The following is a 25,370-nucleotide window of genomic DNA, read 5'->3' on the forward strand; positions in this document are numbered from 1 at the left end:
AGGACTGTGGGCCAACACATTATAATCTGGGCACTCCAAGGTAGTGTGAGACCAGGGCCGTCATGCTAGATCAGCAGTTCCAAGAGATCATGTACAGTTGGAGACCTCAGTCCCCAGTCATCTTAGAGATAAGGAAAAAAAGGCAAGGGAAGTTCAGCACTTTGTGAAAAGCCAGGGCTTCCCTGGTGGCTCAGTGGTAAAGAATTCGCCTGCCAAAGCAGGAGATGCAGGTTCAATCCCTGGGTCAGGAAGATCCCCTGGAGAAGGAAATGGCAACCCCCTCCAGTATTCTTGCCTGGGAAATCCCATGACAGAGGAGCCTGGCGGGCTATAGTCTATAGGGTCACAAAAGAGTTGGACTCAACTTAGAGATTAAACAACAACAATAATTGCACAGCTTTAATGCTGCCAAGGCCAAGGCTAAGGCGAGGTCAACTGTTTTAATACCATGCTTCCTGGATGAAGGACCCAGGACCCCAGGCGGAGATGAGATGCTACAGGTAACAGGACTCGTAATAAATCACCACACAGGGTGAGTGGAGTGTTTGGGGGAGGACAGTAATGTGTGAACTGGACAGGAAGAGTGTGAAGGGAGAGGGTTACTGGGGGGCCAGCAGCAACCTCTGCGCGTGGGGCCAGTTAGGGCCTGGGCCCGATTCCTGGCTGTGAAATGAGACAGGAGAGAACCACAGAGAGACGTGCTGTCCCCCATGCCACACTTTCCCCAGTTTCCTTCTGTCTGTTCCTCAGAACTCACTTTATTGCCTTCAAGGCTTATCTGTGGACCTCACTCAGCACAGACTTCGGCCAGTGTGTCGGTCTTTTAGACATGTTTTCGCGTGGCCACGCTCTACGCTCTTCAGGGCCAGTGCTATACCCATTGGGAACTAAAGGGAATCAAGTTGCCTGTAAACAGTGAGTGGCTCTGACTTTAACGGCTTTCTACGAATGGTGTGGCATTTAAACAGGAAGCTGAGAGGCCGAGGTGTCTCACCCAAATACCACTCTTTCTGTCTCAATTCCAGCACCTCTGATACACCCTCGGACCTCCAGTATCCTTTGCTCCCATCAGCACGGGGTGGGAGGCATCACATGTAGACCATTTATACTGAAAGGGACCTTGGGGGTCACCCAGGCTAAGCCCCCAGGGACCTGGGGACACAGGTGAGCCAGGTGGAAACAAGACTGGAACCCAGGTGTCCTGATGCCCTCTCTGAACTACAACTTTTCTCTCCTCTTTCATTCCTACTTTCTGAAAGGCAATCTGAAATAAAGTTCCAAAAATTTTTAAAAATTTCAGTTCAAAACTGTACTATATATCTTTCTGTATATATACACACACAAATACACGTGTCTGCATGCATGCTAAGTCACTTTAGTCAAGTCTGACTCTTTGTGACCCTATAAACTAGGAGTAGCCCACCAGGCTCCTCTGTCCGTGGGATTCTCCAGGCAAGAATACTGGAGTAGGTTGCCATGCCCTCCTCCAGGGGATCTTCCCGACCCAGGGATCGAACCCGTGTTTCCTGCATTTCCTGCATCGGCAGGCAGGTTCTTTATCACTAGCGCCACCTGGGAAGCCCCCAAGTGATCTCTAAATCTAGTGCTATTTTGTGTGCTAAATGGCTGCAGTCGCGATCTACTCTTTGTGACACCTGGACTGTAGCCTGCCAGGCATCTCTGTCCATGGAATTCTCCAGGCAAGAATATTGGAGTAGGTCGCCATGCTCACCTCCAGGGGATCTTCCCAACCCAGGGATCAAAATTGAGTCTCTTATATCTCTTGCATTGGCAGGTGGGTTCTTGACTACTAGCACCACTTGGGAAGCCATGTATATACACAATTATACATATATTCACACATAGATTAGAGTCAATAGAAGGAGACAAAGGGTAAAGGTCAGGTAAATGCATAGAAATCAAATATCACCTTAAATACAGTAATTGAACCACATCCACTCAGTTAAATTACCTGAAGGCACGGGAATGAAGACCTTTCTCCTGTATGCTGTATCTGCCATCAGAAGTGATAGATCTGCGTGCTTTTCTTAATCATATTGCTGTTCCTGCCCTCAGAGCTGCATTGTGTTGCTCCTCGTTCTCATCTCACTTTTCTTAGGGACCAAAACTGCCGAAAGGGAAAGACCTTAGAGTATTTATCTTTGCATGCCTCATGGTTCTTGGCATTGTTTGGGGCAACAGCTGTTTGTTCTTCATAAGGCTCTGACGCAGTGTTCACTCTTCATGAACATCTTTTTCTAATTTATTATTTAGTTTGGCTGTGCTTGGTCTTTGTTGCTGCGAGAGCTTTTCTCAAGTCGTGGCGAGCAGGGGCGACTCCAGTTTCGGTGCATGGGCTTCTCATTGTGGTGGCTTCATTTATTGCAGAACACGGGCTCTAGGGCATGCAGGCTTCAGTACTTGCAGCATGTGGGCTCAGCAGCTGCGGCTCACGGGCTCTAGGGCACAGGCTCAGTAGTTGTGGTGCACAGTTCTAGTTGCATGTGGGATCTTCCCGGACCAGGGATCAAACCCATGTCTCTTGCATTGGCAAGTAGATTCTTTCCCACTCAGTCTCCAGGGAGGCCCTTTCCTAAACATTTGCAGAATGACAGGGCATCAAATAACTTGCATCTATTATTTTTGCAATATTTCCCTTCATCACCTAAAGAAGAAAAGTCCAATAGTAAAAGGGATGTGCCACCTCAACTGGCAAATTTAACAACCTACTTTTTAAAAGAAAACACCTGAGGAAGCTATGGACTCAGACCTACAGTTCTGAAATCTAAATCACAGATGAGTCTGAAAGGTTGAGTCAAGTCTTGGGAAACAAATTAAAAATTAAACCCATGGCAATTTGGGCAGATAACATGTTAACTTGCCCAATCTCTCTTTCCATAATCCACGAGTTATTCTGAGGCAAAACCAAAACAAACAAAAACACCTCAGGATTGTGTTCACTTACAATATTTGTCAGAAAACTGCCTGTACAAGTAAGAGAGGCAGAGCAGTTCCTAGACTCTTCTCAGATGCTTCAGCTAAGAAGTAAAGTAAGCACCAGTGCCAATAATTGGAAATGAGGAGAAAAATTATGCCAAATACTTGGTGCCAGATGCAGCAATTAAGCAAGCACCTGCTTCATGCTTCATCTGCCGTCACCCCCTCCCTACTTCATTTAGGCTGGATTCTGGATTTTTTTAGAATAAATACACCTCATTGCACAAGCACACAAACCTCTTTTTTCCTCCTTATTTTTCTTTCTTTCTTTCTTTTTGGCTGTCATTAACTGGGGCAAACTGGAAGGAAGATCGCAACAAGGACAGGGTAGTAAAGAAACTTAAATTTCTAAAATCTAGGCGGCAGATGTAACCAGGGCAATCGGCTCTGGTAGGTGAGGACCAGTGTGAGTTGCTGTACAGTCACCCTTCCAGGGACACCCTGTAAATGAAAATGTGGATTCGATTTCTGAAAGCAAGATTTCTATTGGTTTCATTCTGAACCTTAGCTATGGCAACCAAAGCAAGCTGCTCTGCAGAGATTTAGGCTAAAAAAAAAAAGATGCCATGAAATAGTTCTCGACCATTATCAGCACAGGATAGCATGAGCATCAGATGACATGTGGACGAGGTGACAGTGCTTTGAAAGTTGAAAGGATTTTGCAAATGTGACATAGGTATTAATATTAAAAAATTTTATTGAAATCCATCAAATAGAAACTAGTCAGTAAGCGTATTCACCCCCTGGAAGTGATTTAGCACTTTCAGAGCCCTGAGCGAACATTTCCTTGTTCCCTTTTATCTTGTCCGAAAACTCTGGCTAATGATGCTGCATCAGAGGCAACTGAGAGGCTTACATGAGACTAAATGAGATAAGGCATGTGAAGCACCTTGTTCCATGCCACTTTCATAAAAGCCACTTAATAAACATGAATTTCAAGGGGGAAAATCAAGCACATTATCCTGAGAAGTCTTTGTACTATCAGCCCACCAATAGATGCTTTACATTAAATTACAGGTTTCCGAGACAGAAAAATGGAAAGGTCATCCTCAACAGTACATAATCAGTGAAGCTGACTGCTTCTCCCATGTGGAAAATAGATGTGAAACAAAGACAGCCATCCTTCCATTTGTAGGTTTCAAAGTAGCAATTTCCTTCTTTCTGTACTGATTTCTGCTGTTCTGTTCAGGGAGAAATGTTAAACTGCTTTTGAATTCCCTCTAACAAAGCCAGATACCCACAAAGGAGAGATTTTGAGACTGGAATAAGAACAAGAGCTCCAGGAGAACAGAGTCCAAAGTGCTTAACCTATTAACTGTTAATTAGTTAATGTTGCGTGACAGAAGAAGAAACCAGAAAGTCGGGTCAGTGTACCAAGGGGCTCTGCTGTCTGCACTGCTTTACATTAATGCAAAGGAAGTAAAGGTCAGTTGTCTAGAGTGAGCATCTGTTCATTTTGGATATTGCTACAACACCAAAACAGACAATTACTGACATCCCTAAGAGATGCTCAGGGAGCATCGAGAGCGTCGAGAGCGTCGAGAGATGGTGCCTTTCTCTGGGTCCATGCCCACCCTTGCAACCTCTGCACCAAACAGACCTGTGCTTCTGGTGTTACAGCATGAATGTGGTACAGAGCTTTCAGTTTACACACACCCATACACACAGAGCAACCTTGTCCCTAAGGCATGTCCACAGTACCTGGTGATTGGATCAGCAGGACCAGCGTCAGCTTTATACGTTTTCCAGAACCCCTTTCCTGAGTCTATTCTCCCTGGAGAGCCTAAAATCTCCAAGCTTGAGTTCAAGGACATAACACTTGAACAGAACCCCAAGCATGGGGAGGACGAAGTAGAGATGGACAAACTAGGAAAACAAATAGTATCACTAAAGACAGACTAGGATTTTGACCCCAGGTTTCTGGCATGTTGAATGTACAGGTCTCAAAAAACAATGGCAAGGGAAAGGTGAAAAAATAGAAATGGGGTCAGGGAAGAGGGTTATGGGTACTCATAGGGAGGGGCTGATGGATGGTCAGAACCTGGGGCAGGGGTGTGTCCTTCCTTGGGCATCACATCTTATCCAACCCATAGTTCTCCACAGGGAAGTCTACTTCTGTCTCAATGAACGGCTTGACAAAGATGCCATACTTGGCCTGCCATTCAAAGTATTATTTCCCATTCTGTCATCATTTTCCTCTAGTGGCTCCTCATGGTGGACACCAATCCAGCAGCCAGCCCTGAAATCTGTGAGTCCAACATACATGATAATTTCCCAATGAGGGGGCTGCCCAGGCATCTACCCCTCACATTGCTGCCCATTAGCACAGCACCAGCCAGAGCCTTCTCCTCAGTGAGGTACTGGGTAATCTTGGCCTCAAGCAACCATCATTCAGCTGAACATTTCACGAAGCAAACTTCATTCAACTAAGAAATTTCCATGGAATTTATTCAGGAGCAGGGAGCTGGGATGTCATAGAAAGGCAAGGCCATTTTGGGTGGGTCTAAAATTGATGAACATAGGGGAATACAGAGGGGTCAACATTTTAAGAAGTAGCCATTCTTTCTTTGGGATATAAAGATACCCTGGAAAGATGCCATTTGCACCACATTTTAGACTTGGGGCAAGAAATCAAAATTTATCACCACCACTTCTGTGGTCTTGCAGAGCAGCAGTCATGTTCTTGGGATCTACCAAGAATGTATCATACCAAGAGCTTATCCAGGTTCTACCACTCACTTGCTATGTGCTATTAGGCAAGTTACTTCACTTGTTCAAAACTGTTTCATCGGTAAAATGGGAGCAATGAATTGTTACAGAAGAGGCTAGTGTTCACCAAGCCTCGTTTCCTTTCCTTCTTGGTTGGATGCCTAGTGGACATTTCCCAGCCTCCCTTGCAGTTAGGTAGGGCCATCTGACTGAGTTCTGGTTGATGGGATGCAGGCAGAAATGATACATTCTACATCCAGGCCTTGACCGTAAGAATCTTCCCATGGGATCCTCCCCTGTGCACGCGCTCCCTCTCTCTTCACCTGCGGGAGGATACAGAACTCCACATGCTCACCTTGGCAGCACATATACTAACATCGGAATGATACAGAGAAGATTAGCATGGCCCTGCACAATGGTGGTATGCAAATCCGGGAAACATCCCATATTTTAAAGAATACAATTTGCTTTCTTGAAGACTGTTCTTTCCTTTTTTTCTTATATATAAACTGATTTTTAAAAACCCCATTTTGATTGAAATGTGTCTGTCTAAAGAGATCTGCTAATATTTGCTTTTTAAAAGCTGTCCACTATTTATTTAGGGGGAAAATGAAGCCTGTAACTGAATTATATGTAAAAATAAAATTTAGACCTGTGGATTGGGAATTATTTTCAAAAATTAGCTATCAATCTGGTAACAGAAAACGGTGGTTTTTCTCTTAGTATGTTGTTTTTGTTCAGTTGCTTGGTTGTGTCTGTCTTTTTGTGACTCTATGAACTGCAGCACACTTCTTTGTCCTTCACTATCTCTCGGAGTTTGTTCAAGTTCAGGTCCATTGAGCCAGCAATGCTATCTAACCATCTCATCCTCTGCTGCCCTCTTCTCCTTTTGTCATCTCTTAGTATATAAGTAAATAAGATGCAAAGTAAGAAGGTAAGCAGTTGTGATTCATTACAAGCAGTTGGAGATAACTAAATCCTAGGGATAATCATTTGTATCCTATTTCAAAGTCTTATTTTATAGTTTGAAAAGCGCTTTGCACACAGTTCTTGTATATACAAGTAAAGATGTAATTATAGGATGTAGTGTTAGTGCTTTGTTTAACAAGAACCTCATTTAAAATTTAAGATTGACAGCTATGGTATTTGTTTAATGATTTGCTTCTTTTCTGTTTCTTTACTGTAAAACCAAGTTAAAAACAAAAGGTTAATGAGAAAAAAAAAAAGAGGACTCCAAGGTCCTGAGGAGGATGGGGACAAGAGTAGTAATCAATTTGTCTTTAGCTTATTAAGTCACTGAGATTTGGAGATTATTTGTTGTGGCGGTTAGCCTACCCTGACTAATAGGGCAATTGTGAGGATCAAACAAGATAATTTATTTATAAGCACAGTGTCAGGAATATAGTAATGTTTAGCCAGTAACAGCTATTTAGTATTGTGTGATATCAGTCCTACTTTAGGTACATAGACTTTTCCTTTCCATCTTTCCAATGGTACTTTTTCCCTTTCATCCAGTGGCCAAGGCATCTCTAGATGTCCATCTCTGCTTTTTTTTTTTTTTTGTCTTTAAGCCTGATTGCAGTGTTAATGGGTTGCTTCTCTCTGGACCTTGCTCTACTAGCAGCATTCCCTTATAAAAAATATGGGGATAAAGGGGATGCTCCTATTGACACGATAATGGTTCTGAAATGAGTCAGAAGCACAGGGCAGTCCAGGGGCACCATTCATCACAGCTCCATTTTTGCTTTCCCTGTCTTTGTGCATGAAGGCTACAGGGCTGAGAGGCACATTTGTTTGAGAACTGACTTGGATGAACAGCACAATCTGCCCCACTGGAGGGAATGTTTCATAGAAACTGCTCCTGCCGAGTTTTCGCGAAACTTCCAAAGTTCAACTAGAAACTGGGGAATCAGATGGGTGCAAAAGAAATTGAATGTAATGAAGAAGAAAATGTTCATACACTAAAGTTAAAATCAACGACTAAGTGGCCACCTATTATAATTAGCATGATTTGAGGAGTTCTAGCGGCTCCTCTTGTGATCCCCAAACATTTCTATTGCATGTTGGCAATGCTTGAAAAGCTGTTCATAGCAACCCTTCACAATCATACATTGCTTTATGCGATCTCTCTTATCACACAATTCTCTTGCAAGGTAGGTTTATAAATATGGACCTCAAGACTCTGTGAAATCAGCTGTACAACATTACACAGGTGTAAAGGGCAAAGCAAAGACTTATCATGTGTCCTGGCTTCAGGACTTTCCCCACAACACCATGATTGCCTCTGCCATTATTAATATTTCATTTCTTTGGATTAAATACATCTCCTAAGAAACTGATCATTCAAATGAAACTTTACCTGAATCTCAGCGTATAAATGGAGTTGTTCTGGCTGAAGGGTGTTTATGGGGAGAAGCAGGGAGAGGGAGAGTTTAGAGAAGTCCATGATAAGCCTAAGAACTCAGTCCAAAATCCACTAGGTGAAAGCTCTATCATCTATTTCAAAACAATTGGTCTTGGAAGAATCTCTTGCTATCATTCATACTTTGTAATCTATCAGACATTTCCTACCATCTGAAACAAAGAGCTGGAATAATAAATTCAGATTAAAGGGTTCTGTCAGTCAGTTATGACGAGGTGGGAAAGTGAGAAGGAGTAAATAAAAGGTGAAAACCAACCTGACATTTGGCTTCAGGTTTGTTCTACCCATCGAGGGAATCAAATTCTTCTGTAACCAACAGATTAGTGTGCTTCTTGAATCTTTGTGCTTTAAAACTGCTAATATGGAAACAGATAAAACCTATAAATAATAAAGCAAATTACAATCCAAGAAGGCCTTATATACCTTAAAGTATGATCTTTATATTCTAGAAATACTAGAATTCTTTGTACTTGTCAAAGTATACTCTTCTATAAGTCAAAAATATGACTCTTAAACATAGAATGAACACATGTTGGAGATTTATTAAATTCATTAGTGAAGGGTAGTAAAACTGATTCCAAAGAGAATTAGAGGAATTGCAATTATATAGCATTGAAGAAAGACTGTTGACATAAGATGGTTGGATTAGACACAAAATTGCTTGCCCTACAAGCAAAAGACCCATAACTTGAGGATTATTGTTTCTACCTTTCAGAATTCATTTATATCTCTACTGGGTACAAGTTTATAGGTTCTGATATAACTTCAAAGTGGCCTTTCACCAATAGTAAACATAAACTCAAGTAAAGGTCCACTCTTCAGCCTAGATCATTCAATAATTCTTGGTAGGCCTGGTAGAGTGTTTCATTCTGACACTGAGAAGACAGACTGCCCTCTCTTTGCCTTCTTTCCAAGTTTTGAGTCCTAGTGGCTCAAGTTGGGCTCAAGTAGATCAAGTAGGGGTGGGAAGAATTAGGAAATTGGGACTGACACATATACACTATTGATACTATGTATAAAATGATAGTATCTATTGGGCTTCCTGGGTAGCTCAAATGGTAAAGACTCTGCAGGCCACGCAGGAGATCCTGGTTCAATCCCTGGGTCGGGAAGATCCCCTGGAGAAATGCATGGCAACCCACTCCAGTATTCTTGCCTGGAGAATGCCATGGACAGAGGAGCCTGGTGGTCTACAGTCAACGGGGTCACAAAGAGTCGGACATGACTGAGCAACTAACACACACACATGAAGTAGATGCCTAATAAGAACCTACTGTATAGTACAAGGAACTCTATTCAATGTACTGTGATGACATGAATGGGAAGGAAGCCCAAAATGGAGGGGATATATGTATATGTATGGCTGATTCATTCTGCAGTATAGTAGAAACTAACACAAGAGTGTGAAGCAACTATACTCCAATAAAAATTAATTAATTAAAAAAACCAAAACAGTTCCGTCATTCCCTTCTCATTTTCTGGGGTCAAATTCCAACCTTCTTGGGTCATCATTTCTACTGAAACAAATGAGTATAATACAGGCCACAAGTCACAGGCAGCAATGTAAAGCTCTTAGTTCTTCCAGAATGAGAGTAGAAAGCCAAGTAAAACTGAGCCTTTCAAAAGGGATAAGACAAAATCGACAAGTCTGAAATCCAACATCAGGAAGTTTAAGTCTCCAGCATGAGCAGTTGAGTTACACGCTTTTTCTCTTCATTTCAGAATCATAAAGCAAAACAAACAAAAAAAGTAGTCAATAGTCTCCTTGAAAGAATGAAGGAGTGTCTCTTTTAAGAAGAAAATAACTACTAATAAGTATGGGGAATAATTCAGGCATAAAGTAGAAGCAGAAGGAAGAAGAATAATCATATTTTCAACTTTACATTCTAATAAACAAGTCCCTCTCTGGACAACACCTCTCAGACTCACTGCCTTCTGGCCCAATTATATTCACCTTGCCTGAAACATAGAATTAAGCTTGTTTTATGTCCTAACATCCTTTTTTTTTTAAGCCAGTAGGAAGGGTGCCCTACCATGGTTTTGTATGCACTTTTGTTGTTTGGTTCTGAAAAATTTAAATATATCTCCAGAGAACATGCTAAATAGTTAAAATCATACTTTATCAAAAATCTTCTGGGATCATTTACTTCTGTATACTTTTTTTTTTAAATTGAGAAATATTGACATACAAAGTTGTATGGTTTCAGGTGTATAACATGATTCCATATTTGTATATACTGTAAAATGATCACCACGAGAAGCCTAGTTAACATCTGTCACTATACATAGTTACAAAAATGTTTTTCCTGTGATAAGAACTTACAAGATCTACTCTCTTAGAACCTTCCAAATGCACAACACAGTGTTATTAGCTATAGTTGGTACAGTCAATAAAGCATGCATCTGCGTATTTCATATTTAAACTTTGCCATATGCATTTTGGTTAATTGCAGTATGGTATCTACCATACACAAAATGAGAAAAACAAAGGCTTTCCAAGCCTTGATTTTTACAAAGTGTTTCTCCTTTCTGATGACAGGAATTAGGAAGTTATGGAATGTTAGTGCTATAAGGATGGAGAAACTGAGGACCGAGGAAATGTGAAATGCCTTGTCCGAGGCCAAGCAGCCTCTCCAGAGTTCTTAAATCTGTCAGTTTGTTCTGGATTCTGTGTGAAGAGCATTCAGCTTCCCTGAGCTAATGGATTATTGATTAATGTTCAGAAAAATGCACAAAGAAGTTTTTTATGTTCCCCACTCTGAGAACTTCTTTTATTCTTCCTCAGTGGGAACGCTCCAAGCATTCTGGCCTGGACAATTCTTCCTTGTGTGTGTGGTGGAGGTCCCAAGAGTTTCAGGATGTTAGCATTTCCAGTCCAACAACTGCAGCCAGGGTGAGAGCAGAAATGCCCTTCTCCATTTCCAAACACTTCCTAAGAGGGCAGTACTGTCTTTAGTCAATATCCACTGTCATATTCTGAGACCAAAACAATGAAAAGTCCTCCCTCTTTACCCTGCTGTCCCCAGTGTCTCCTGTAATATTTTTCTCACTAAACACTTATTCCTTTCTTCTTTTCAGGTTTTCTGAGCATCTGTGAATAACTGTGAGTGATGCTATCCATTCGCCAGCTGCAGGCATATGGTGCAACATGAAGCAGGAGGCAACTAAGTGCTAGGTTCCTCAGGGCACCCAAATAGGGCTTCCCAGATGGCTCAGTGTAAAGAATATGCCTGCCAGTCTAGGAGATGCAGGTTTGATCCTTGGGTCAGGAAGCTCCCCTGGCAATCCACTCCAATATTCTTACCAGGGAAACCCCATGGACAGAGGAGCCTGGTAGGCTACAGCCCATGTGGTCACAAAGAATCAGACATGACTGAGCAACTGAGCAGGCATGCAGGGCACCCAAACAGCTATTATCTACTCATGTTTGGATGTTCAAGAACCTGCTCAACACTCTCCTTGCCTTTCCAATAATTTACCCTCCAGTAGGATTTCTGGCAGAGGCAGTTGACATGGACGGGACCCTTAAAGATCACCATGCCCAACAGCTTCCTTTGAAAACAAGAAGATGTCAAGAGCTGTGCCCAAGGACACACAGCTCACCCATGACAGACCAGATCTTAGCCCATTTTTCCTCCTTCCATGCCCCAGAGACAAACTTTCCATATGCCACAGCTCTTCCAAGGATCAATCCTGGTTACACACCCAGGCTAGCACAAAGGCTCAATACACATCACCCCACTGGGATTCTGTACTTATGCAGCTCTTGCCTGCAATGGTGTGAATAAGCTGAGATCATCTTTGTTTAAAGAAACCACTCTGAAGGAAGGAGACAGTGCTGTGGAGTGATTAAGAGCATGAAATGTCTCAGTTTAGAGTCTAAGATTAACCTCTTAATCTTGGAGGTTGGCTGCCTAGCCTTTGTGCCTTAGGTAACTCATTTATAAACTGGGAGTCAATAATAGCCAAACTATGTATGTTATGATTAAATGGAGTAATCGTTCAAAAGCACCTACAACAGTGACTAGCACATTATAAATGTGTTAAGTCATCATCAATGTTAATTATCATCATCATTATCATTACCTTCATCATCAATTACACCCTTTTGCCTCCCCTGAAAATTTAACCAGGGAAAGAAAGCATGGCTGGTTCAATTTCTTCCACCAGCATGAGCCAGAAGGGGCTCCTCCTTTGGGGACATAAGCGATGGCGTCCAACCCACTGCTAATTCTGTTTCTACTAAAAAATGAAGACTATTATGAAAATGTGTAAATTCAGTAGACTTAACTTTGGGAATAAAAATTGAGCAAAATAGTGTTTTGTTTTTTTTTTTAAGAAGTAAAGTACCAGTCCACAGTTCTCTTTTCTCTTTCATAAGGCCATTTTAGCTGCTTTTCCTATTGAATGATTATTCAACCAAGGAAATAAAAAAATAAATCGTGGGTCCTGCCTTCAAGGAGGTTTTCGTAAGCAGTATAGTTTGCTGCCTTTCATCCTGTTTACTTAGGTTTCACTCTGTGATGGGCTTGAAGTCTTGGTAAACTAGGTAGTGCCTGGGGTGAAATTCCACTGGGTTCATGACCCTCCTTCTCTCTTCCTTGCAGACCACCAGTCCTAACGGGGTGGTTACCCAGCAGCTTCCATGCCGCTCCCAGTTCTCTTAGAGCCCAGTCAGTTGCTTCCTACTGAAGAGTGGCTAGAAAGGGGTATTAAGTATGTCTTTTTATTTTCTTTATTCTGATAGTTTGACATCCAGGCCCTTGCTGACTTTGGAGAGACTGCCCCTCCCAGAGTTAGCCAATTCCTAGAGATAGTAAATGACTCACCTGTGAACAAATCTTTCACATGCAAACCAACCAATGCAGAGTCCATATTTCCAACAACCTCCTCTACTGGGCTCTCACATCCCGGATCGCTAATCAACTCAGGGGCAGGTACCAGATTATTAGAGACAGCTCTGATGCCCCAAAGCCCACTGAGATTATTCAGACTAGTGCAGTAAAGCTCTTGTCCACATTTGTCTTCACCTCCTCTGCCTCCTGACCGACCCTAGTGCTTCCCCATCCAGCCCCTCTGCATGGTACCCCAAGCCTCCTGTTTTATTCTTCAGGAAACTGAGACCACAGCTTCCTCTGTGACGGTCATTTCCATGTCTGAATATCTTTTTTGTTTTAATTGGAGAATAATTGCTTTACAAAGTTGTGTCGTTTTCTGCTGTACAACAACTTGAATCAGTCATAGTTTTATATCTATATAGATATATCCTTCCATCTTGAGTCTGCCTCCCCCTCCCATGTGCCTGCATGTCTTACCACACCTAATTAAAACAAATTTTGGGTACCCTTACAACAAAGGGAAAGAAAACAGAGGAGGAAGAATCAGAGACAAGAGCCAGCGAGGGAGGGAGGGTAGAATTCAATTCAGTAAATAAGATCACAACCCCTAATACTCATCTCAAATGCTTTCATTGACAGAATTTCATCCAGCCTGTGAGGTCAGCATTATTAATCTCATTTTACACACAAAAAATTGAGACCCAGAGAGGTTAAGTGATTTGACCAAGACCCACAGCCAGGAGTGGCAATGTTGGGATTGGAACTCAGATCAGATTCCACAATCCTATGGCAGCCTCCCAAATAAACAGAGAGAGAATAAGAAGGGACTGTGGCTGTCTGTGATATTAAAAAAAATTTTTTTAAATATTTATTTATTTATTTGGCTGTGACAGGTTTTAGTTGTGGCATTCAGAATCTTTGTTGCAGCATGTGGGATCGAGTTCCCTGACCAGGGATCCAATCCAGGTGCCCCGCATTGGGAGCAGAGAGTCTTAGTAAGTCGCTCAGTCATGTCTGACTCTTCTCAACCCCATGGACTGTAGCTCATCAAGCTCCTCTGTCCATGGGATCTCCAGGCAAGAATACTGGACTGGGTTGCCATGCCCCACTCCAGGGGATCTTCCTGACCCAGAGATTGAACCTGGGTCTCATGTCTCCTGCAATGGCAGGCGGATTCTTTAGTGGTAAAGATTCTTTAGTGCCACCTGGGAAGTTCCTTAGACAGTGGACCATTAGGGAAGTTCTTGTCTGCGATCTTGTAATCCAAGTATTTGTTCTATTTGCTTTTAGCTCATGGGTTTACAGAACTCTCTGAAGACAGAGACTTTGTCTTGCGTTACCTTGCCTTCCCCACTGCTTGGTGCACAGTAGTGTATCCACAGGTACACGTTGAACTAAGGAATGAAGAGAAATCAAAAGGGGGCAGATAAATAACTCCAAGCCTCCTAGGGAGCCCACTGACTTCCCTTCCCTTGTACTTGGCTCTGATGCACCAAGAAGTGCTGGCATATTGAATTGATAAAGGAAATTGTGAGATGTTTCCTACACAAGACACTGAAGCTTATGTCAGAACAATTTTAAAAGAACTGGTCAAAAAAACACCTTTCTGTAGTCTTGAAGAGCTTCAGGCCAGAAAAGCTCTTCTGGTCTGGCTTGCATCTGGCCTGTCTTTTCTTAACTCTGCTTAAGTAGCGCACTTCTGGGATTGAGAAGTTGGGGCTAAGTTTCTCAGAATGCCTAAGTATCTAACTACTCTTCATTACAGATGGCTGGGCCTAAGATTAACTACTAGTTTCCTTTGTTTTACCAAATAGATGTGATCTACCATCATATCTACATTTAGCTGTAATATGCAGTCTATTTTTCCATTGACCTCTATCCTAAAACTGGAGATGCATTCTGTGCTAAAAACAGCACATTTTATTTACAATCAGTGGCAGGTAGTAACTCTTCTCTGTTATCACCTTTCAAAACTGAGCTACTCAACAGTTTTTCTGAATAGGTTGGCCCTGCTGCTGCTGCTGCTGCTAAGTCACTTCAGTCGTGTCCGACTCTGTGTGACCCCACAGACGGCAGCCCACCAGGCTCCCCCATCCCTGAGATTCTCCAGGCAAGAACACTGGAGTGGGTTGCCATTTCCCTCTCCAATGCATGAAAGTGAAAGGGAAAGTGAAGTCGCTCAGTCGTGTCCAACTCTTAGCGACCCCATGGACTGCAGCCCACCAGGCTGCTCTTTCCATGGGATTTTCCAGGCAAGAGTACTGGAGTGGGGTACTGTGGGCTTCAAAGCTTAAATTTGGGAATCAGACAACTATGAGTTGAGTCCCAGTTAGTAGTAGCTATATGACTTTCATCTCCTTATCTGTAAAATGGGGTGATAATAATACTTACCATACAAACTTGTTGAGAAGAAGCAATATATTATTCAAATACATAATTATATAATATTATATGTTATTTATATATTATGTAATGTATATTATATGTACAATATACATTATAAATATATAATATTGTTAGTGAACACCAATATAGGGAAAATGCTTTATCTATATGCCTGGCACATAATCAGTATTCAATATGTGGTAGCTAGAGTTAACACCTTTGGGAAACCTCTTACATTGTTGGTGGGAAAGTAAATTGGTGCACCACTATAGAGGTTCCTCAAAAGACTAAAAATAGAGTTGCTACATGATCCTGCAATCCCTCTCCTGAGCATATATCCAGAGAAAACTGTAATTTGAAAAGATACATGCATCCTGGTGTTCCTAGTGGCATTATTCACAATAGCCAAGACATGGAAACAACCTAAATGTCCACTGACAGAGAAATGGATAAAGGAGATGTGGTTCACACATATGATGGAATATTACTCAGTCATGAATGAATGAAATTATGCCATTTATAGCAACATGGATGGACCTCGAGATTATCATACTAAGTGAAGTAATTCAGAAAGAGAAAAGCAAATACCATTTGATATCACTTACATATGGAATCTAAAGTATGGCATAAATGAATTTATCTATGAAAGAGAAACACACTTACAGACCTAGAGAACAGATTCGTGGTTGCCACTGGGGAAGGGGCTTGGGGGAATGGATGGATTGGGAGTTTAGGATTAGCAGATCCAAACCATTACATATAGGATGGATAAACGACAAGGTCCTTCTTTATAGCAGAGGGAACTCTATTCAATGTCTTATGGTAACATATAATGGCAAAGAATCTGAAAAAGAATATATGTATTTTTATTTATGTACATTTATGTACATGAATCACTTTGTTTTATACCTGAAACTAACACAATATTGTAAATTAACTATAATCAATAAAATACAATTTTTAAAAGAGAGTGAGTACCTGTAAGTGTTCTGTTCTTGGCTGGGCATTGTGAACGTTTGCTGTCTGGGCATGAGTACAGCATCATTGGCTTCTGGTCAAAATTCCCTTCTTAGCCACCCTCTTCATCAGCTGGATAGTACATTCCTTCTTTCTCTCCAGCTCCTGTTTTTCCTCTTTTGATGAAGGAGAGCTATGTTCCAGCTCCATGTTCCTATAGCAGTTTCACACATTAGTTCAGCAACTATTTACTGAGCAGTGTTTCTTTTTTATGTCTGTTGCTGCATTAACCAACCACCCCAAACTTACTGGCTCCAAAAAGCAATCATTTTGTCTGCTCACAGCTCTTCAATCCGGTCTGGGCTCAGTTGGAAGTTTCTTCTTCTATTCTTGCCAGTGGTCACTCACTCTGTGGCTGCATTCACCTGGTAGATCCATTTGGGGCTGAACTCAGCCCGGAGGCTAAGGTGACAGGATCTCTCTTTACAGACTCAGAATTTCTAACTCTCTATATGGCCTTTTCACAAGGAGCCTGATATCTTACATTGCACCTCAGGGTTCCTAAAACCCCCAAAGCAGGAGCTGTTGCGTTTTCTTAGAACTCTGGCCTGGCACTGGAACAGTATCACTTCTGCCACATTTTGTTGGTTAAGGAGAACCAGCCTGGCTTCCAGGGGAGGGGGCACAGAGCATGGACCCTGGGAGGTGTAGTTCACTGAGTGCCACTAACAGGCTGAAAAAGCACCTTCTCACACTTTGCTAGACTTGCTGGTGAGCGTGTCAAACCAGGTTCCGGCCTGGAGTCTACCCAAGGCAGGGGTTCTCAAAACTTGAAAGTGTATCAGAATTACCCAGAAGCCTTGTGAAAACACAGATTTCTGGGCCCCACCCCAGAAACCCAAGAATTTGTATCTCTAACCAGCTTCTGGGTGATACTGATGCTGCTGATCTGAGAACACACTTTGAGAACCACTGTTCTGGGGCTGCTTCAGCACTGCAATAAATCCCCAGAGATTTTAATTCAATTGGTCTGGGGTTAGATATCTGTATTAAAAAAACAACAACCACTGTTTCCTAAGTGATCCTAATGTACAGCCAGGGTTGAGAACCACGGCTTTTAGAGTCTAGTCTGTCTCCCTCATTTTTCTTAAGGCTTCCTTGAGCTAGTAACAATTTGATTCATTTTTATGACCACATCTGAATATTTCCCTTCAAAAACAAGGTTTCTCAAATTTTGCTGTACTTTAGAATTTAATGTGATTTTTAAAGTCTCAAGGTCCAGGTTACACTTCAGACTAATCATATCAGAACCTCTAGAAATGTAACCTAACCATTACGTATCTTTTTAAATTCTCTAGGTGATTCTGAAGTGCAGCCGAGTTTGAGAATGGGTGCTTTAAACAGCCTTGTTGCCATTTTCCCGGTACACATTTCAAAATTTAAAATAGCCCTTCCCATGATAAACTCCAATGTTTTCCTTCAAACACTAAAAACTGCAGAGGATATTTTAACCTAGAATCTTACCTTCTCCTCTATCAGCTCCCACTGATATCTGCATTCATGCTTCCATTGCGTAATCATGATTTAGGGAAACCGGATTTCACCACATTAAAAAACTTCTTACCCAAGACTGTGAGGAACCTTTAGTGAGGAAGGGGTTAAGAAGGTAGGCCTATTGCATGCTGGGAGATGTAGTTCAATAGCTCTGCCTAGTCAGTGAGGCAGCTGTAGGCTTAAGTCTTAGTCCCTTCAGTCGTGTCCGACTCTTTGCGGCCCCGTGGACTGTAGCCCACCAGGCTCCTCTGTCCATGGGATTCTCCAGGCAAGAATACTGGAGTGGGTTGCCATGGCTTTCTCCAGGTGGTCTTCCCAACCCAGGGATCGAATCCGTGTGTCTTACGTCTCCTGTATGGGCAGGCAGGTTCTTTACCACTGGCACCACCAGTGAGGTGCTAGGAGTTGCCAAAGCGACACCCAGTAACCCACATGTCCTTTAGAGAGGAAGTGTCCAGTAGTGACCAATACCTTGGGCATCAGAGTCAGAATGCCTGGGTTAGATTCTATTGCCACTCCTCACCACCGCTAGTGGTAAAGAACTCGCCTGCCAATGCAAGGGATGTAAGAGAAGCAGGTTCGATCCCTGGGTTGGGAAGATCCCCTGGAGGAGGGCATGGAAACCCACTCCAGTATTCTTGCCTGGAGAATCCCATGGACAGAGGACCCTGGTGGGCTACAGTCCACGGAGTCGGAAAGAACTGGACACAACTGAAGTGGCTTAGCACACGTGCACTGAGAGGAAATAAACCCCCCAGGCCTTGTGGCATGGCCAAAAAATAAATCAAAATAGATAAGCAACACAAATTTACTGCCAAAAAAAAAAAAAGTCTTACCTCCATTTTACCAGTGTGGAAAATGAGGCACAGAGAAGTTAAGCAACTTGCCTCAGGTCACCCAGCTAGTAAATAACAGAGATGATGTTCTAATAGGCTTGACTGCTGCCCTCAATCGGTAAGTAAAATTTACTGGAATTGAGATCTACCTTTCTCTGCCATTTCACAGACTCCTGGGATGGGTGAAGATCTTTAACATCCTGTAGGGTAGTAGTTTATTTTTCTCTCTTCTTTTTTTTTAGAGAGGGAGGTCATAAACTGTAAGAAATATCTTTTACATTACAGCCTTGTACACACACACACACACACACACACACGCACACACGCACACATATACATACCCAAAGAATGGAAACTAAAACTTCACAAAGTAATAGCTACTCTTTTTTTTTTTTTTTAATTGATTTACGCCAGGTCTTAGTTGCGGAATGTGGGATATAGTTCCCTAACCAGGGATTGAATCCAGGCCCCCTGCATCAGGAGCACAGACTCTTAGCCCACTGGACTACCAGAAAAATCCCAACCACTACACTAATAGGTGTGAAAAGTGAAAGTGAAGTCGCTCAGTCGTGTCGACTCTCTGCGACCCCATGGACTGCAGCCTACCAGGCTCCTCCCTCCATGAGATTCTTCAGGCAAGAGTACTGGAGTGGGTTGCCATTTCCTTTTCCAATTTTAGATTCAAAACTATTTTATTCTTTAAAATTCTGTTTTCACCTACTAGACTGATTTTGCAACCCAATAATGCAGCTGACTTGCCGCTTCAAAAACCCTGCTCTATTGAGAATGCCGCTTAAACTGACACCAGTTTGCAAGTCTGAGTGTAAAAGGAGGCAGGGCCAAGCTGGATCTTTTAAGGCTCATAATAATGATTTGTTTACTTGCACAATGTGTGTTTCCTAGGTCACACCAGCCTGAGGGGAAAACTGGGATCAGAACTACGGCACAGGCTGTTCTCACTCTCTCTGCTTTCATCAGCTCTCTCAGAATTGCCAGCCCCTCCTCAAAGACCCTTTCCAGTTTCTGAGGATGCCAGGGAACATTGCACATGCGTTCTCAAACTCTTCATTTTCCTTTCTTTTGCTTAGGCTCCCTGCTGGGATCATCTGCCACTTCCTATGTCTGTGGGCCTTTCAGTACTGTGGGACGCTAAGCATGAGTTGCTCCTGGCGGAAAATCCAATGATTTGGGTGATGTCTGAGCCATGGGCCTGGGTGGGGACACGGTTGGTCTCATTTCTGTATAGCAGCTCTGGGTGCCAGAACACGGTGTTTAGTCTCATAGTGCCCAAGAGCAATGCCATGATACCCACCAAACTAGAGAAAACACCCTCTGTTACAGGAATCCCAGAGGAGATTCTTCTTGTACATGTACGCTCAGTCGCTCAGTCATGTCTGACTCTTTGCGACCCCATGGACTGCAGCCCACCAGGCATCTCTGTCCATGGAATTTTCCAGGCAAGAATACTGGAGTGGGTTGCTATTTCCTACTCCAGGGGATCTTCCTGACCCAAGGATCAAACACACATCTCTTGTGCCTCCTGCACTGGCCGGTGAATTCTTTACCACTGCTACACCTGGGAAGCCCAGATTCTTCTTACACCCTCAAAATTACACATGTTCAAGGGCAATGGGTTAAAGGAAAAAAAACACTCCATCCAACGTTCATTCATAACCACCTTCTTTTTGTCCAACCCTGGCTCTTACTCTTGGACCAAGCTTGGTGTTCCCAAACTGGAAGGGAATTCTTTCTTCCCAAGGAGGCTTCTTGGTTCCCTCACGTGTAGAGGCTCTTGGCAAGATCACAGTCTGTCATCCTGCCCGAAAGTGCCTGCTTCCTGGAGGGAACATATACTTAAGATAAACTCATTTTCATTTGAGAGCTTGGCTTCCCACGTATCGGAAGTCACAGGTTCAGAATTCAAGTCCCACTGCAACGATGACAGTGATGACGGCGTTGACAGATCATCCCCATATATCAGACCCCATGCTGAGCATTTAAATGCATTATTGTCTCTCATTCTCTCCACAGCTTTACGCGTGGGACTCCCCTGGTGGTCTAGTGGCTCTATGCTCCCAGGGCAGGGGACCTGGGTTCCATCACTGGTCAGGGCACTAGATCCTGCATGCTGCAACTAACTAAAGATCCCGAGGGCTGCAACTAAGACCTGGCGCCGCCAAATAAATAAATTAAATATATATTTTTAAAAACCAACTTTATATGATACACAGTATTAAATACACTCCCCATTTTACTGGGGAGTAAAACTGGCCTAGAAAGCTGAAATAGCTAGCCCATGGTCACGTGGCTGGCCAAGTGCAGAGCCAGCCCTGGAGTCCCTCAGCTACTGCTCCAGAGCTGGGACTGGGCAGGAAGCCGGCCTTGGCCAGGCCTCCCCCACCTTCCTGGGCCTCCTTCCAGCTCTGCTTTCATCCTTTCTAGGCACCTCTCCCAAGGCACCCCCATCATGCACAGGTGGGTTGCCAAAACTTATAGAAACTTCCAAGCTGGAGGAAACCCCTCTCGGGGAGGGAAGCATCCACCCTCCCACTTCCCATCCCCTTTCGGTTCCCTACCAAGGCTTCCCAGAGGAGGGCAGGGAAGCTTGGTCAGCAGTAGGAGCTCCTCCCCAGGCCCCTCAAGACATCACTCTTGCAACAACCTGCCCTCCTCTCACTAGTTCCCTCCTTAGACCAGTTCTGGTGCCTGGAATGGTTCCTCCTCCCTAAAAGAACACCAGTTATCTGTATTACACAGTTCAATTGGTGCCTCATCTCGGTGGGTGTTTTAATTGAATGGGGAATTCAAGTCTGAGCTTTAAATGCCATACAAAAAGAAAAAGTTACTGTCTTTTCAGAATGCCCATTGTCATTTGTCCTTAGAACAGCCCCCTCACCCCCGCCACGGTCCTTTTTCCACTTGAACTGACAAACTGAACCACCAGATAAATACAGCTGTGAAGTGAAGTTATGGCAATGCTTTCTTTCCCTCATTCATTTGCCCTCCCAGCTTAACCAAGTCAGACATGAAAGACTGCGCACCCTTTCATATCTACAGAGTACAGAGCCAGGGGCTGATCAAGCCATCTTGATAGTTTGATACATTTGAAAGTGAAATGGAGAGAGGGAAGGATCCTGTTTCCCCACAAAAGAAAGAAAGTGTAGTCTTTCAGTCCTATCTGACTCTTTGTGACCCCATGGACTTTAGCCCACCAGGCTCCTCTATCCATGGAATTCTCCAGGCAAGAATACTGGAGTGGGTTCCCATTTCCTTCTCCAGGGGATTTTCCCAACCCAGGGATCGAACCTGGGTCTCCCGCATTGCAGGCAGATTCTTTATCATCTGAGCCACGCCTACAAGGATCAGTTTAACTAAATATCTGCCAGAGGTTCACCCCACACAGAGTGGTGGCCCTGCCACTCATTGTCCTTGTGACCCCTCAGGACCTCAGTCTCCCCATGCAGGGATTGGAGCTGAGAACCTTGAGGTCCTGGAAAGTTCTCAGGGTCTTTACTTTATCGCTACCAAATGCATCACTTACAAGTCAGAGAACTTAGGGTGTAGGTGATTGTTTGACAAAAAAAAACATCTTCTATAACCATCTTTGCCACATAATTATTCCATGGAGCAAGTTACCACTGTGCACTTGAAGCAGGATTCAGTTTACAAAAATCTGACTTGCAGCCAACTTTTCAGTGACACTTTTACTGTTTCAAGTGGGGCTTGCCCCCTGGGTCACCGTTTCTAAAATCTCTGTGATAAACTCCCCCTCTCCATGGAGCCTGGACAGGGAACCAAGAATAAGATGCATTCCAAAATCATTACTTCTTGTGGACTTGGTTCTTTCTTTTCTTGTGAAAAAAACCCCCAAAAACCATATTTACATGTGCCCCTTCACCACCAGCCCCGCCTCCCTCCCCCCACCCTCCAAACTGGTTTAATGAAAGCGACCTACAGGTCCTTTAGAAGCACAAACCAGATTCTATCCCTTGTCTTCCTAGAACTCTGCAGAGGCACCCTTGGTTCTCTGGGTGGTGGCCAGGCCTTCGCAGATGCTGTCTGCTCACCTGGGATGCTCCCGCCAACCCTCTCCATCATGCCTCTTACCTTGCAAGTCAGCTCCATCATTGCCTCGGGAATTGTCCCTGACCGCCTTTATGATAACTCTGGGGAGCCGTTTGGAATTTCCTGGGATGAGCGTGTCTCGACCATGGGGAGCCTCAGTGCTCTGGCTGTTCGGGAGGGCACGCTGGCTGTACATGGTGTGCACGGTGCTGTCCAGGCACAGGATTCCCGCCTGAATCTCTCCCTTCATGGAGCCTACAGTCTTCTGGTAAACAGACAGCAATCAAATGGGGGAATGACCATGACTGCCACCGCCCTCCCTTCACAGAGCTTACAGAGAAGTAAATGAGGGGTTTGTGCTCTTTATGATGAGAAGGAAAGAGGGGACTGTCAGTGACTCAAGCTCTGTGTAGGATGAGTTTAGGTCATGATTGCACCATGGCTTACACAGTCCGTGTACTCCTTTCAGTCTGAAAAGCTGAGAGAAAAAGGACAGTGGACCGACATCCCTGGCCAGCTATGCCAGCTTAAGGGATGGTTGCCCACCACGTGGAAAGAGGCCCAAGCATCTATTCCTTATCCTAAGTGCCTCCCCAGGCACATAGATAATACCTCCCTGCCCCAGAGCCTGGGCTCTTGTTTAAATGAATTTCCTTCTCCAAGGGTGCATCCTCTTTCTCATCACGTGGGACAGTGGCACCCTATCATTTGGATTTAATGTTTGTAATATATATGGAACATCTGTACTGTCACGCCCATTGTACAGATCTGAAGACACCATCAGCTAGTTCACAGCGGAACTGGACCCTCAAAAGCCAGGTCTTTGGCTCATAGGCTGGCATTTTCCCCACCCTGTCTCAGCCTCTCAGGCTCAGCCAGACCTTTTCCAGAGCCCTGGAAGCCCAGGTCGGCTGCCTCCTGCTGGCAGGGACTTCCTTCCAGGCTTCTGGTTCTAGTGCTGAAGAAGGGGGCGTGTGAGAGGTGAGGAGGGGGTGTTAGACGCAGAGGCAGTCAGTGCTTCCGTCTCCCTCCTTCACCCGGGAGGAGGGAACGGCTCACGCATGGGGGAGGGTGGATATGAAAATCAATCATTTAGGACAGTGAAGTGTCAGAAGAGTATTTACTCACATTCACGCCCTGAAAGTCACATTCTGCATGTGTTGTTTGTCTTTCAGCGATGGCATCAGTCAGGTGGACTCAGCAAGAAATACCAAGGTTTTTAGCCAAAGGTTGCAGAGGGAGAGTTTCATTTCACTTCATTTTTCCAGCCAGGGCTGGCTCCGAAGCTGGTTTTTCTTCGGTTGTTTGCCACACGGAAAAGCAAATTCCCAGAGGTTTCCGAGACTGCTGAGATCCCAGGCAAGATGACTGCTCCCACCCACCCGCCCACCCACCCACTAATAAGACATAATGCCGTCCTATTTTTGGTAACAATTAAAGGGCCTCCCGGTGCAAGCAGAAAGCTGTTTATTCTCTGTTACATCACTTCGCTTTGCCTTCGAAGGCTGGTCTGTGCTCTGTGTTTTCGTGGTGATGCAAGTCTGCTCTCTCCTCCAGCCGTTGGGTCCCTCCCATCTCGCAGCACCTCACAGGTCTCTTCCCCAGCAGTGCCTCACTGGAGCCAGGAGCGGCTCACGAATCAGCTGCAGGTCCCTGTTTTGAAAAGCAGAGAGACAGAGGCAAAGGAAAAGGGTGGACTCTTATGTGACCTGATCTTAGAGCAAGACAATCACCATCTGAATTCCAGAAGCCCTGTTCATGTTTGGGGATATTTTTTCGACTGCATGGAATCAGAGAGAAGCCAAAGGATGGGAAATGCCTGCATCCCCCTGAAAAGAATTGCTTATTGCCTCTGTCTCTTATCTGCGCTTCTGCTGACTGAGGGGAAGAAACCAGCAAAGCCAAAATGCCCTGCCGTGTGTACTTGTACCAAAGATAATGCCTTATGTGAGAATGCCAGATCCATTCCACGCACCGTTCCTCCTGACGTTATCTCATTGTAAGGCCCGTAAGCATTTTGATATCTAATTTACGATTTAAAAATTCCAGCCGATGTATTTGGGTCTTTGTATGTATTGGTAAAAGGGCATGGGGAGAGAGATTCCTCTTGCACGCCTGGCTGTTTGACAGAGCTAACATTCTGCTGCATTCAGAAATGTTGATTCTTATTAGCTGCTTGCTACAGAACATGCTTAGATATCTTCCACTCCCCGAACATTATTATGAGAAACCTGCAGCAGATTCATGCCTCCTGCCTTAGCTGGCAAGGCACAGTGTCATACTTCATGAAACAGTGTCAAATAGTGACTGTTTTGCTAAACCGGATTAACATAAGGTTTGTTCTGTGTTCTGTGTGTCTGTGTGTCTCTTTGTGTGTGTCTGTTTGTTGTTTTGTTTTCTTTCAGATCCTTTGTGAGATCTGGTTTTACTGAAATCTCCGAAGGGAGTTTTTTATTCACACCATCGCTGCAGCTCTTGTGAGAAATATTTATATCATGACTATTTTTAATATAGCATATATTTAGATAAGCTCTCTAGTAAAATGATCTCAATATTAATTTTGTCAAATGTAATTATATTTCTGGAGAGGAAAAGAATTATCAGTAA

At 43.7% G+C, this 25,370-nt stretch overlaps 2 protein-coding genes and 1 non-coding gene across 5 annotated transcripts in view; 2 read left to right on the forward strand and 1 right to left on the reverse strand.

Moving 5' to 3' along the window:
• The window catches only part of LOC120873709 (protein FRA10AC1), a 63,465-nt gene extending 54,964 nt beyond the window's left edge, over positions 1-8,501 (reverse strand). The window contains exons 1-2 of the mRNA XM_040254548.1: positions 8,385-8,501; positions 1,973-2,128 (exon numbers count right to left, since the gene is read on the reverse strand). The gene's annotated coding sequence lies outside the window, so the exon portion shown is untranslated. The remainder of the gene's footprint in view (positions 1-1,972; positions 2,129-8,384) is intronic.
• LOC120874008 lies at positions 6,054-6,159 on the forward strand. Its single transcript, XR_005723581.1, has one exon. It is a non-coding gene; the product is annotated as a U6 spliceosomal RNA (small nuclear RNA).
• Positions 8,502-24,222: 15,721 nt separating the features above from the next.
• Positions 24,223-25,370, forward strand: part of LGI1 (leucine rich glioma inactivated 1) — a 39,557-nt gene continuing 38,409 nt past the window's right edge. Inside the window, exons 1-2 of one of the 3 annotated variants that reach the window (XM_040254550.1) lie at positions 24,223-24,762; positions 25,169-25,240. In XM_040254550.1, coding sequence (XP_040110484.1) covers positions 24,548-24,762; positions 25,169-25,240 — 287 coding nt within the window. In that variant the 5' untranslated portion in view covers positions 24,223-24,547. The remainder of the gene's footprint in view (positions 24,763-25,168; positions 25,241-25,370) is intronic. The other 2 variants (XR_005723514.1, XM_040254551.1) reach the window with 2 other exon arrangements.

Source organism: Oryx dammah, unplaced genomic scaffold, assembly GCF_014754425.2.
Source record: "Oryx dammah isolate SB20612 unplaced genomic scaffold, SCBI_Odam_1.1 HiC_scaffold_14, whole genome shotgun sequence".
Classification (NCBI taxonomy): domain Eukaryota; kingdom Metazoa; phylum Chordata; class Mammalia; order Artiodactyla; family Bovidae; genus Oryx; species Oryx dammah.